The sequence below is a fragment of the Daldinia vernicosa genome, assembly GCF_022497035.1.
Source record: "Daldinia vernicosa strain CBS 139.73 unplaced genomic scaffold F5Y00scaffold_20, whole genome shotgun sequence".
Lineage (NCBI taxonomy): Eukaryota > Fungi > Ascomycota > Sordariomycetes > Xylariales > Hypoxylaceae > Daldinia > Daldinia vernicosa.
The window spans coordinates 402,605-416,897 of record NW_025953936.1 but is presented as its reverse complement, the minus strand read 5'-3'; the positions used below and the strand labels follow the sequence as shown (position 1 = coordinate 416,897).

The 14,293-nt window shown below is 48.4% G+C and overlaps 3 protein-coding genes across 3 annotated transcripts; 1 reads left to right on the top strand and 2 right to left on the bottom strand.

The window, feature by feature from the left end:
- Positions 1-256: 256 nt before the first annotated feature.
- On the top strand, positions 257-2,924 carry F5Y00DRAFT_67144 (uncharacterized protein). Its single transcript, XM_048013995.1, has 2 exons — positions 257-528; positions 585-2,924. The coding sequence occupies exons 1-2, from the start codon at positions 473-475 to the stop codon at positions 2,725-2,727; spliced, it is 2,199 nt and encodes a 732-aa protein (XP_047865403.1). The 5' UTR covers positions 257-472; the 3' UTR covers positions 2,728-2,924.
- Positions 2,925-4,468: 1,544 nt separating this feature from the next.
- Positions 4,469-10,399, bottom strand: F5Y00DRAFT_67101 (uncharacterized protein). The gene is made up of 6 exons (XM_048013994.1): positions 9,978-10,399; positions 9,692-9,793; positions 8,489-9,430; positions 8,389-8,428; positions 7,171-8,199; positions 4,469-7,115 (listed from the first exon to the last, which is right to left on the bottom strand). The coding sequence occupies exons 2-6, from the start codon at positions 9,692-9,694 to the stop codon at positions 4,510-4,512; spliced, it is 4,620 nt and encodes a 1,539-aa protein (XP_047865402.1). The 5' UTR covers positions 9,695-9,793; positions 9,978-10,399; the 3' UTR covers positions 4,469-4,509.
- A 1,896-nt stretch (positions 10,400-12,295) lies between these two features.
- On the bottom strand, positions 12,296-13,616 carry F5Y00DRAFT_67086 (SMAD/FHA domain-containing protein). Its single transcript, XM_048013993.1, has one exon. It carries the CDS (start codon positions 13,411-13,413, stop codon positions 12,487-12,489), a length of 927 nt encoding a protein of 308 aa, XP_047865401.1. The 5' UTR covers positions 13,414-13,616; the 3' UTR covers positions 12,296-12,486.
- Positions 13,617-14,293: the final 677 nt, after the last annotated feature.

Genomic DNA, 14,293 nt, shown 5'->3' with positions numbered 1-14,293 from the left:
TGGAGGTTCATCTATGTCTCCCTAAATACCTAGGTTAATGCCTTTGTTTATGAGAGGTTTCCAAGTTCCAAGTTCCATGTACGTAAGAGTATAGGTGTGATGTAATGCTGCTTGTTGGTAGGTACCTGGGTACATCTATTGGGACTAGCTTGAAATAGTTAGCACCTCATATGGCTAAAAGTCACGTGGCCCCGAGTTTTCTGAGCTATCCGTAGCTTCGTCGCGTTAGTCAATCATCCAAATCGCGATTTCAATTCCAACAACCGCAATCGTCCTGACAACATCTGCTTGTCTACATACCTTAATTTTGCATCACATCTTATGCTTAATCGAAGATCCCTTATGACATGATGAATTTCTAGGTGGGTATGAACCTGGGCCTGCTGAATTATCCAGTTCCCTGTTGTCCTACCTCTCAACAACCTTGAACTCTTTGGAAATAGCTACATCTAAAGCCCTGCTCGCCATCATCATGGCTCCGATTACAGTACCTCGTGTCCGCCGGACTGCGCAGAACACTCAGTATACGTACATTTCCCCAATACGGTCCACATCCCTCTCTCCGTCTAACTTCGGCTTCTTAGGTATACCCTTACTCGTCGTATCCATGCTGTCCAGACATACCCTGTTCTCTCGCCCCAGGGCGCGACTATCTTAATATACGGTCATGAGAGTGGAATCACAATAGTATGGCGTGGAGGACGGCGATTTAAACCTGACGTGTCTACAGAAGCTGAGCGTAGCCCTGCAACTAAGCAGAATGGCAAACCTACTGCTGATGCCGTCATGATCATCGATTCTGATGATGAAGATACTGCGCCCGCTGGGAAGGGAGGATCGTTCGTTGACGCGCCGCAGTTCGAAGAATCGCTCGACGAAGACGCATCATATCCTGAAATTATTCAAACCCTCGACCTTGAATTCGGTACTGCCGTCTTTCATCTTGCGGCATTGCCTTTAACACCCTGCACGGCAGAAGATGCTGCATGGGGAGGTACAGATATCTTGAAGGATAGGATGGTATTCGCTGCCTCGTGTGCGACTCGTGAGGTCTTCCTCATTACCTTGCCCCTTGTTCCGCCATCCCCCCTAAGCAAAGCCCGAGCCGAACTACAAGAGACCCTTCTAGCTGGAAAGGCTGGCAATGGCAAATGGGGTGAGACTATGACGCTGCTAGCCGGTCAAATAAAAGGCAGTGATTCCTTAGCGATGACGCTCATCAGACCAAAGACCGTATCAGAACGTAGCAAGTCGAGCGAACGATCGCGCTCAGAGTCTAGTGCGCTACCTCGCGTCGTAGTAGCCGCTCATTCCCCTGAAGCTTCTGGCGCCCTACGACTATGGGACGTACCCCTAGAGGATTCATCAAAAACAGGTCGACGGATCGAGCCGTTCCAAACCGAATTCCTACCCAAACCCCTTACTTCTATCTCCTTTAACCCTACTCACTCGACCCAACTTCTATGTAATGCGTCACCTGAAGCCGTTAGGATATACGACTATGCACTTGCCTCGATGCCCCCTGACGATCTATCCGAGGGACCATTCCCTTCGCAAGGCTCTTGGCTTATTTCGTTCTATCCCCCTTTTGCCCGACCCTCTTCATCGCGGAAACCGATACTTGCGGCTTCGTGGATTGCCCATGGTCGTGCTGTTCTCGTTCTCCTTGCGGATGGTCAATGGGGCATTTGGGATATCGATGGTGTTTCCCCTCAAGGACCTGCACTATTTGGCAAGCCTGGATCTGGTATCCGCGGGGACGCATTAACGGAATTCAACATCTCTGGATATCTCGAAGGTACAAGCCCTCTACGAAACCCTGCCTCCCAACGAGGCTCGAGCGCCAGTTCTGAGTTTGTGCCTATGACTCCTCACTCTAGACGCGATGCTCTCACAAATTCACATGGACCTGAACGTTTTGCACCAGTTAGGGGAGGCATCGTGGTGACGCCGCTACCAGCTAGTACAACTACGACGGCTGATGAGAGCGTTGCCTTATGGATCGGAGGTGCTGAACATATTTTCGTCATACCAGGTGTTCTTAAATTCTGGGATGCACAAATTCGCAAGGGTGCCGGTGGTGGCGTCAACCTCTTTAGTGGAGCGCAGCCAACCCGTATGGTACGATTAAACGATTTGAGCGTTGGATTAATGGGCGAACGTTGCACCGGTGTTGGTGCCATCGTCCGCTTTGTTGAGAACGGTGGCGCAAGCCTATCTGGAAACGAAGGCTTGCCTGTCGAATTATTAGTATGTGGCGAGGGAAGACTTGTGATTGTTAGGGAGAGCGAGACGGTTGTCGGCACTAAGATTGGCGGAGTCATCGGTCGCCGGAAGAGACCAAGCGATCGCGTAAAGGAGAACAGCGCCATCGTTGTCTATCCTCGACCACAACAGCCGGGTAGTGTTGCTTACAACCTTTCTGTTGGTCCTAAAAGGAAGCTCTCGAAACTTGGGATGGAGGGCTTATTTGGTGAATCGCCTTCGAACGATACTACCGCGCAAGCCCAAACGGAGCACCGGTCTTTACAATTGCCAACAAGGCCGAGAGGTGGATTCGCCTTCGCGGACAGCTTGAATGCTGCGGCCGACGTCGAGCAACAGGAACTAGAAGACGAAAGAGATGTCGAGGTGGAAATGCTGGATATAATGGAGATCGACCGCGAATTGGATGCTCTTGATAACGGACGAGGTCGAGGCCGTAAGAAGGTTATCTTTGACTCATAAGTCCAAACATTTCATATCGACGACTAATGGATCCTACACTGGTATTACCGAAAGCGGGTTGAGTTTAGATATGATGTACGATACCCCCCGCTGACGCCCGGGAGTTTAGGAATGACATTTATCATGGAAGGTAGTAAATCGGGAACATTACTCCAGGACCCTGTTCTGTCATGATTTTTTATCTATGAGGAGCTTGCTAAACGTGATCCAGATTTCGAAAGTCCCTCGTCTCTAGCATCTTTTCTTTCTTTGTTCTTTATTCTACATTACATTGTCAATAGTTTTGACTTGACAGTTCCCCGCATGTTTTATTCGCATCAATTAAACCCCTTTTTATTTTCCGCGCGGCAAGGTGGAGCACAAGGCGAGAACCTTCCTTGAAGCTCTGTAATCCATGCGGTACATTGAACGGGACACTCTGCTCCAGTGTCCCAAGCGTCATTATCTTTTTTTACACATGACGCGCGCCGACGGTTCCAGGAGGGAATATTTGGGAGGGGGCTCGGGTTGGTTCGGATTTCTATGCGAATTGACCGTTTGCCCTCCCGCCCTTAGACGGCCCTGCTATCTGTTCTACGCGATTCGCGAAAACGGGGGGCTGAGATGGGGGTGGGAGACGGGATCGTCGGTACATTTTATATTATATTTTTATACTTGGGCTATTGTCCCAAGTGGGATGGGATGATTGGGGATTTCTCTTGAAAACCTTATGATTGTTCCGAGTATTGCTGCTATATAGGTACCTAGGCTATGTTAGGTAGTTTGCCATTAAGTGATGGCCTACGCGACTGTATGCTACTGAAAGCGGCTGTTTAGGTAACCTATCTTTTTCGTGAGATGGGGTTAAGTCCCTAATTTAATGTGAATTAGTAGGGAGTTAGTAGTGAGTTTTACTTACGTGGACTTCTGGGGGTCAGTGCTCTAGTTGCTTTCACCGTACTGCTACCTGCTAAAGGTAATCTTGCGCGAACTAAACTGCCCTTGTGGCTATTGAAATCAATGTGTGTGCGAGTATCCTCCTAGATGCCTTCATAAGCTCTTTGCTAGTAAGGGGCTTATTCCACTATGTGCTTGCATACGTATTGGACGCTGGCAACTTATGGTGGTGACCGGGTTTATGGTTTAGTTCTATTTCCCTACAACTTCACTTTCACTTTTACTCCTAAAGCGGATTGTCCACTTACGTACTGAAACAACCTGCATATCAATTAGATTAGAAGTTATAGACTGATCTTCTTACGTTTAGGAATCTGAAAATTCAGGGGTTGACATGTCAACTTCAATACGCGAATAGGACAACGTTTATATCGTCATATCACACTCACCAACCGGTATCATCTTGCATTACGACGACCAATCTCACAACTTCCCCCCGCCATCTGCACGACTCGTTCGTATTCTATATGGGACACCGTATATTTTCCCCATGCTCAATACTCAGCTACCTAATACAACAGCGTATACCGTACACACCTCCCGATGTCTAGGAAGCTAACAGCTATTCTCCAAAAAGTTCCATTCTGGTATCAGTCTTTCTACCACCTCCAACTCTCCCAATGCTCGCCTACTATAATGCTATATAAGAAAACCCTAGATATGCAGTTTGATTCGACGTTGTTGTTTTTTTTGGTTTCTTTTTTCCAAGCCAAATATGCACGACGTCCCCATGCTTATGCAAATATATGTGTATGTACAGTCTAAATTCCGGTGGTTAGCGAACGTAAGCAATATCCCTCGCTCCCAGCTTGATACGGTATATACAGAGCTGGTAGCTCTCGAAAATCACGGCGATTGTCTTTGCTGTTGCAGAATCCCTAGCCCAACATCGGAAGCAGTGGCTGTTTCCTTCAAGTTTCCCTTCCTGCCTCTTCTGCTTAGCTTATGAGGGCTGAACCTGGATAATGTTCGGGAAGGGCTCGAAGATATGGAAGGGCTATTATCGTTGCCATTACCGGCCTTAGCCCTAGCGCTGTTTGTTATGGGGGTAGACGACGCCTCTCCCCCCAGTGGTGGTGACCCGAACTCTACAACCCTACCATCCGCCAGCCGGATCCCACCCGAGCCAGACCGCGACATTGGCTCAGCATCCTTAGGTGATTCTAGGTCTGGACTTAGACTGATCCTGGAGATCTTAGTTAAACTACTTAGTCGGCCACTTGCCGACCTATGGCGACGGCTCTCACTTCCCCTTCTCTTCGGCTTAAATCGGGAAAGCAAACTCGAAGAATTCGAGGAATGAGATAATCCTCCCGACGCGGTGCGCTTACGCCCGCGAGCCGATTCGCTGTAGAGTGAGTAGCTAGTAATCACGGGTTCGAGCTCGAGCCCGTCTAGTCGCGGGCTGGGCTCTGTCTCTACTACGCTTGGGCGGCGTGAGCGAGGTCTCTGCATCACTTGAGATTCCAGCGATGAGCTATGTGCTAATGGAGAAGTAGTATGATTTAGAGAATTACTCGAGCCGTGGCTGTGGCTCGACTGGTGGCTCGTATTGCGCGACATAGGTTGACTAGAATAGCCTTGAGGGTGCAAATTGGGGGACATGGCCGACGCTACCCATGGTGGTGGATGCTCCGATGCGGGGAGACCTTCGGGTGGATTGTGCACCGTATGAGGATATGGCAGGTTTGGAGGAGTTCGGATTGAAGGGAATGACTGAGATAAGTGTGGATACTCATCATCTTCAACGATAGAACGTTGGGGGAGTCGAGTAGAAGAGTCCCATTGACGAAAATTAGGAGCAGGTGGAGAGCGTAGGCTGCTGCTTGAGTTGACTTCGATTGGAATCGGTGGCGGGGGAAAGGGGCCCGTAGGATGGGACAGACTGGATCGTGCAGACCTTGATAAAACCACCGAAGATGGCCTTGAGGCTTGCAATGAGGGAGAGTGCGAAGGCGACGTGGAGGGAGGCCTCGAGGGTGGTCGTGAAGATGGTTTCGGCGCGCGGGTCATCTTATCACCTTCTAGTAACGAAGTTGTCTGTGCGACCAGATGGCTTGGTGCTGGCGGAGATGTGATAGTAAGTGGAGTTGCGGCTAAAGGACTGGAGATTTTGACCGGAGCGAGTCCGTCGAGCGATACTGAGCGATCATTTTCTCTGCGTTTGAGGATCGACGTGGCAGCATTATTTGGCGACGGAGCCGGACTTGAGAACGTTACGGACACAGAATAACCATCATCGACTGCGGCCTCGGCTTTAGGATCGGCGTATGATGGCTTTCCAGCTATCAGCCTTGGACGTACGACCGAAGTCATGCCACTAACAGATTCAATGTTGTCTTCAGTGCTTCTCCGTTGCGGTGAAGGCGATCCCCTATTAATGCGATCGAGAGTTAATTGCGCCTTGGTGGCGTCCGACGACATGCTATCTGTAGAGGAGCGTGGTCTAGACGTTTGCTGAATTGTTGTTGCGTTGATGATGCCTTTCGCTGTCTCACGGCTGATACTGACACGTGGATCACTTAGTATCTGAGAGGCGGCTCTCCAAGAACCAGCGTGGTCACGATAACGTCGCTCAGCGTGCCTTTTGATAGTTCGATGATGGGGACCAAAGACCTTACGTGTGACTTCATCATCGTCCGGCATAGACATCGACTCAAAAACTTCCGTTGGCGCTGGCTGTGGCGTTACTGTCCTTGAATGGTCTACATCATCGTATAGCACGCCGTGTGGGTAAGTGACATGCCAATGATAAGGGTTATAGTCGGTGGCGCTGTAGATCGCTGGAGATTCTAATGGCGACAACGGCGAGTTCTCGTCGTATAAGATGTAAGGCTCGACGACGCTATTGTTGCTTGGAGGCGTCAACGAGTCTTCCTCAGATAAGCTGTTAGTCCGCTCAAATACGGAGACGACTATTGGCTCGGAACCCTGACTAGAAGCGTCTGTGACCCGTTTAGTGAGTTCATCGATTCGCTTATCGATGGTGCTTAAGCGTGATTCGACAAGTTCCCGGCACTGCGTGAGATCGGGATGTCTTTTCTCAAACCGGCCGATGTGTGCTAGTAATCGCTCGCCGTGGATGCGAAACCTTCGGAAGTCTTCAGGCACTCCTGTCTGGGGGTCGTCAGTGGCCCGACGGTCGCTCACGTCGAATGCTTTACAGAAGATACATATTGCTCGTTCCAACCAAAACGGCGCTTGTTTCTCTTCTGCAAGAGCATCGATGAAAAATGCCTGAACAATTCCGTGAACTCTTAGTATGTCGAGACTGTCCTGGCCCATATCGACACTGCGGGTACTATGCGAGCTAGCTGACGAGGCTTCAGTGCTCTCATTTCTTTCAACAAGAGCGAATGCAATAAGTATCTTGAATGTATTATTCAATGAAGACCTCCTCGTTTCGGGATCTGCGGTTTTAACCGGGGTTCTCTTGTCCAGCGCCTTTGCGCCTGGAATGATAGTTAGTAAGGATCACCTTGACCTGGGGAAATCATAACTGCATACCTAGTACTATCATCTCGACAGGAATATGCGTGCCGAAGAAAGATAGTAGAGCCATCAAGTTTAGCGCAGCGGTAGCGCCTCTGTGCTCGAGCTGCTCGCGGACCGCCCGGTACGCAAGGAGATTACCGACCTTCGGGCGACTTCGGAACGACCTTAGATACTTCGCAAGCGGCTCTCTGGTAGCCTTTAGCTGCAGTGCTGCGACATGGATCATGAGAGGTAAACGGTCCATTAGTTCAACCAGCTCCTCGGCACGTCTTAAGTCATCTTGCGTATATGGCTGCCTCTTGCCCATCTCCTCGAAGAGCAGCTCCTGGGCTTCTTGCTTCGTCAGTGCGTCCAGCGCAATGACTTGAGGATTATCGAATTGGTAGTCTTCGCCCGTTGTTCGCTCTGTTGATGTGTAGATTATACCGGTATTTCTTGTGAAGGGAATGTAATGCTGAAGGCCTACGAGGTCAAAGTGGATGCCATCTAAGATAAGTAGCCAGTTGTCATTGACGCTCAACCACGTGTGAACGGCCTTGACCATCTTGCGGGTATCATCGAGTCCACTCCTGTCTAGAAGCCTCACCTCGTTCAATCCCACCGTCTTTGCTATGTCCCAGAAACCGTAGTCCAGTTCCTCTAGGGATTTTGCCCTGATCCAAAAGATGCCACCGGGGTAGTCGTATCTATGTTGGAAAACATACTGTCGTGCTAAATGGGTCTTACCACCGCCAGGCATACTTTGAATTAGGACGGACGAAGTTCCGACTGATCTTCTCTTGCGATCCATTAGCATCTTATGGAGTAATCTCAATTCTTTAGTCCGGCCCTTAAAATGAGTGTTAGGACGAAAGACTGTCGGCTTGACGAACAGGGGCTCTTGAGGAGGGTTATCATCAGATTTAGACTGTTGAGAAGGGAAATAATCTTCTTCCGATGGCTGATTGGGTGTCACTGGGCCGGTAATAAGCGGTCTAGGGTGATGATCGATCTTCGAAGGGTCTGGGGTTGAAGGTAATGTCTCATTATGCTGCTGCGGAACTACAGGAAAAAATAACAATCAGCTACGGCTTCTCGATCTTCGGTGTCTAACGCTTTCTCGTAAATAATGATCATCAACCTCCTCAATCTCGAAAGGAAGCTGAACATCTTCAAACAATGAGCTCCCCAAATACCGATCATGATACCGGTCTGAGCTATTTTCTAAAAAGGGTAGTGCTGGTAACCTACTGGATCCTTGGCCAGCCTGCTGAAAACGCTGCGAGTCAAGCTAGTCGAGGTTAGGCATGATCCCATTGTGATTAGTGTTTGGTATCGGGGGGTAGCATACCCATGGCTTCATTCTCTCTTCTATTTCATGTTTGGCCCTTGCCAACTTCTCGTCCTCCTCCACTCTCCACCGCGTGGTGATGACGTCCGGCGCATCGGCCACCCAATCTCTAAGGGCCGTAGCTATAGTTCTATAGCCCGGTGCATTTCTGCTCTCAAACTTGCACATTCCGGAGTGAGTTGCCTCGATGGCGTAATACGTTACGCCCGGAAGCTGAGGACTAGCGGAATGAGCGTCAACTATTAGCATCCTAGTTCCCTTTAGATCTGACTTATGATTCTCGTGTGCCATGAGAATCTTAAATCGTTGATAGATATCGAGAAAATGAATATTGATGTTTTGTAGAGTTTCATTGTCCCTCTTCAGCGTTCTGAGAAGAACCGACTCCGATTGGAAGAAGGTCCTTGGGACTACGGCGTCCGACATTGCCTGTAACATCGTACCCCATGCCGCTAAATCTGAGCCTGTATGCGGTGTACCGAGGAAGATGAGACCATACGTAGATACATATATCGATCTGTAGTCTTCGTGCTGCGAAGATCTTAAGTCATTCGAATATAGGAGCGCGCGCTTCACCAAGATTCCGCCTAAGCTATGACACACCCAGATGATGGGATTATGAGATGATTGCTCATCCTTTCGATAGTGTGTGAGCGACGTTACTAGAGTTTGCGCATGCATGTAAATGAAGTTATCGCTTGGGTTTGACCCATGCTTCTTCGAGTATACATCAGCATTATATCCGTACACGAGGATATTCGCGCGGGCATCCCTCAGGGAAGTCGGCAGCAGGTCGGTAGGCCAGAAGACATCATTCTTAGCCGTCCAAGTCTTGTGCGGATCACCGTTCAGGCCGTGGACGAGAACAATATCGACCTTAGCGTCGGGGTGGGTGTAAACCGCCGTCGTCTCGTAACGCGAGATTTGTTTATTGATCGAGCCCTGTTGGGAATCCGGGATTAGCAAACCGCTCATAATTGTAGACAGAAACGAAGCCTTCCGAGTCCTGAGGATTTGGTGTACTCCTAGAAGTCGTATTAGGAAGCATCGCCAAACACGGGCGATTACCATAATAGGACTCTGGAGCGAAGGGTGGCAGGGCAGGTCTACGAAGAGCGGTTGGGACGATATACCAAACCCCAGATGCGCTCAGATACATTTCAAGCGAAAGGATTAAAAAGAGAGGAAATGGTTTAAACATACCATGCTTGCTTGCAGGCAAGATGAGGACTCAAGCCAATATTATTACCTTTTTCGTGATGAGTGGGTGTATGTGTAAGATCCGTAACTGGAAGACGTGCTTCTCTACTTATAAAGGAGGGTCAGATTTCACTGCGATCAACATCGCGCATGACATCAGTCGTCAATAATGACAGTACTGAGCACGGAATACAAGAAATCATTAGAGCCAGGGGATATATATACGGTATACTTCAAAGAGTCATAGGAAAAGAGGCAGACGGGCAAGTATAGTTCGGGACAGCCTGACCAGTGGCTACAAGACAATCCCCATACGGTCCAGTTTCTCTCCATGTGCTATTCCATGTGCTATTAACACGACGTTGCCCTGCTCTGAAGTTGAGAAAGTTGAGAAGGTCGGATGATTGAACAGTGCTAAGTTTCGGTCGAGGCGGAATTTGAAAGTTGGTTGAACAGGTCACATCGTAGAGAGACACTAGGAAATAGAGGGTGTACAAAGTTGAAGGGAGGAAAAAAAGACGTAGCAGGAGGTAGCAGGATGTAGCATCACGGGGCCTTGTTTCTAGATTCGTCAGCTGTTCGGTGTCTGGGTGTCTATGGGAAAGTTTATGGGTGTCCTCAGCCTGAGGCTCAGCAATATTTAGTTTAGTCATACTCTACTATTTCCCCACACCACCCATACTTTTAACAGGAGCTACCAGGCTACATAGGTATGTACCTGGTTCTGCTAGTTAACTTATCCTTGATCGAAGTTGCGACGAGTTGCCTTTTAAAGGTAAGTACCTATAAACGCTATATTAAACTAGAATATGCAGTGAGACGGGTGGGCCGCATAGAGGTAAGCAGGGGTCGTGATCTGGGGGGGAAGCCACCGGCAGGGGGGCAATGGGGGGGAATATGCACTAAGAAGGCGTCGCAATTCGGCACTTCCATGTTTGTATAAGAATAGAGTAATGCGTACCTGCTTAAGTGGAATGTTTAGGTATAGGCTGTAACAGCAGGACGGGGAAGACTCATGTAAAAAATTAGGTACCTAGGTACACGCATATGCAAACAACATTGGAAGCCCTATCAAATCTGATGTTAAGCAGTTGACGTCAATTAGATCGTATTTATCGTTGGCCGAGTCAACGAGATCCGAGACATCGGCCGGTGAAACTGTTGATTGGATGGATAAATCGCCTTCGTCACAGTCATGTTGGTAGAAGGATCCAACTTTGTTTGAATAACGGTTCCTCCTATCTGATGTTTCCTATTAAAATACTTGTACAACCATCGAGAACCGATAATCGTGCAAATGTCCCACCAGTACGGCCCTCTAACTAAAGCTTAAACTTTATTATAGACATACATACCTAACCTACCTAAACTATTCGCACTAATAAGCTTAGGTTAGTGAATTACCTCACAGAGGGATCGTTAGCACTTTTCCTCAACTGGTCTTTAGTCCTACTAGTTTAACTCTAAACTCTCATCCGCATATTAAATCAAATATTTAAACTCGGAGTATTAGTATTAGTCAACTACCGAACTTGGCTATTTATTAACTTACTGTTTGTACCAAATATAGATATTTCAGAAGGGCACCGTCTCTACATTCGGAATTCGAATGTTGTATCTGGAAACAAAAATTGATTATGAATCCCGCAGGGTTGTCTCGGGGTTCCATCACTCGCCCGAACAGTTTACTTGCACAAGAAAAGGCATTTAGTTCAAAATACATACGGTAAGCTGCATGAGTGGCAGACGGCAACTTGCCTTACGTCCCCTGAGTCGCCCTTCAGTAAGTAGAGGTAGGTACCTATTCCGGTGTGCCTGGGCACTAGATCGCGATCACGAAATTAATTACGCGACTGGTGGGCTCCCAATATGGGGAGTTTTTTTTTTTTGGTTGAAGTTCTATTTATTTTTTTCTTTCACATGTAATACGACGAGTTTCACATGGGGAGTATCATGAGGTTGTATTATCTGGCGGTCTGGCCGCTCCATGGGGATCGCTCCGCTGGATTCTTTATTATGGCTATTCTCCATCCTGTGGAACATGGTTAGTTCCACTGGTGCTCGTATGCGGTTGTAATTCTACCAGCTATCATGTAAGGGACTAGAGAGTCTATGTTGGGCAAGGCGGCGGCTAGAACAGGGCCAATCGACCATCACCACCATCATTACTTCGTCACGGTCCCACCTGCCAGGCACCCTCATGCTTTACCAGTTGGCGACACAGCCGATTCTTCGGCATAAGCTGTTGGTCCCTGAATTCCGAGACATGATACTTTTCGAAGTGAGGTATCACTATGAAATATCACTTCTATACCTCACAATATGCTATTCTAGGCCCGTCACCCGCATATTGAGACCGTCCCGTGATTGTTCAAAAAATTTTCAACTTAAACAACCATCTCGTAAACTCGGCTAACGAGTGATGAAAGTGAACACCTTTGACAGGGGCGGATTTGGTGTGTAACGTCAATAAAGGGGTACTGCCTCACTAACTCATACCGACGATAGCCTGCCTGATCTTCCCCGAGAAAGTCAAGGCGACTCCGGATGGTTACAGAAATCCACTGGAGCATTTCCTCCAAGGCGAAGATATGGTCAAAGCGATAATCTACTAGATGTTCATTGCCTGATTTCTAAGCGCGGCTGTTCGAGGAAGATTCTGCGATTCTGCGACTGCCTACATCATCGTGCGCCCCAGTCGAGGGACTTGGGCAACAGTCACACAGTGTAGCGTAACAACGATATGCCACACTGAACTGACACGCGAGGCTGTGTTCTTTGTTTAAATTCATAAGAGTTTAGTCCTTCGGAGCAAGCATTAGAACATACTCCCGTGTGCTCTGACCGAACTGGATCATATCCTTCTCTCTGAGTTCAAGATATCTGCTTTCGGGTACCTTTTTTCCGTTGAGCATAGTTCCATTGGCACTCTCCAAGTCGATTAAGTACGGCTTTACTTTTCCAACCTTGTCTCCGTACTCGTTGCGCTTTTCGATGTAGCGGAACTGTATGACGGCATGCTGCTTGCTAATACTCGGGTGCTCGGCAGGTAGGTCCACAACAGCCAACTCCCTACCAACTAACCAGCAGCTACGACCTCCAAGAGGGATTGTATCGACGATATCTTCACCCTTGAAGACGAATAATCTCCACTGGTCCTTCGGAGAGGCCTTGCGGGCTTCGGGCGGTTCATGGTACTTGAGTACTATCTTGGAACCGTCTGACTGGATGATGGAGTTTGAAGCAGCGGCCAATGCGCCTGTGTTCCCAAAGTTGGGTTTCTCCTTCGGTTTTGGTGGTTCCTCGCCTTGCGTAACAGCAAAAGAATCAGCCTGGGAAGGTAATGGACCGCTTCGCTTCACTATTTGTTTGGCACCTCTGTCTCGGTGATTGTAATCGTTGTCCCGCGCCCGAGTGCGGTGTGAGCTTTCATTATGCCTATCGTAATCGCGTGACCTTCGTCGCCTACGTTCGCCTCCTCTACCGCGGTCACGGTCCGGAGAAGTCGATCTACGGCGAGGCGCATCATCGGGAGACCTAGAACGTCGGTGGCGTCTTGTATTTCTAGATCTATCACGAGACCTATCTCTTCTTCGGGCTTCGCGTCGGTGGGAATCGCTACGGTGGCTAGTTCGGCTCCGCCTGTCGCGTTCGTAATCACCGTCGCCATCGCCATCACTTCGCGAGGCTCTTCGCTCGCCTAGGGGAGACTCGTCGTAACCCATGTCGAAATGGATAGGTAGGTACCTAGGTAGGTATGTAGGTAAGACGTAAGTCGATGGCTGGCTGGCCACTTAATCTGAGCTGAAAATGGGTGAGGCGGAGAAGTATAATTAAAGTTTTCGGTCATAGATTCGGAAATGTTTATGTTTATGAGGCTGAAGTTTGCGCGCCTGAAGCTAACAGGGAAAAAGCTACCAAGTTGAAAAGTACGTAGTTAGAGCAACTGCAACGTTGAATCTTTACTGCTTTAGAGATAGGCCAATCACAAGACGTGATACTTTGATATATTCATTTATACACATATATGCGTATAAAGTGTCTACAACTTACGTAACTAAAGTTCCTTTTCTTTAGTTTACAACTTCCAGTTTCTTATCTTTGCTGCCTGCGAATTTTTGCCTTCGTACGAGACGTTTACCGCGGAGATGAGTCCTCTTTGCCATCAAATTACGCGCCTTTCCAACCGCAGTTACGTGATGGCAATTTAATAGAAAATCTTCAGAGCGCATTTCTGCCTAGGGAAACGCGTCACCTATGGAAATCTACCTGATGTACGAGTCGGCCTATCTTTGTGTCATTAGGAGGCCTTCACAATCCTTTGCATGAACTTTCATTACGAAATGATAGAACGCGTTCCCTAAGCACAGCCACGGTATCTAATGTAGGTAGTTCCAATCATGCTTCTAATCCATCGGCTCCAATGCTCATACAATTAATCGTCTACTTTCAAAACGTAGCATCTTCCTCATGGCAGTGCTCAAGGCACCGATCACAATGAAAATGATTGGAAAAGCAAAAATTGCGGAAACTACGATCCACGAGGGATAATAGAAGAGGATCGACTCCGCGCTGTGCAATGCAGGTCTCCCCTCTTAAGAATCC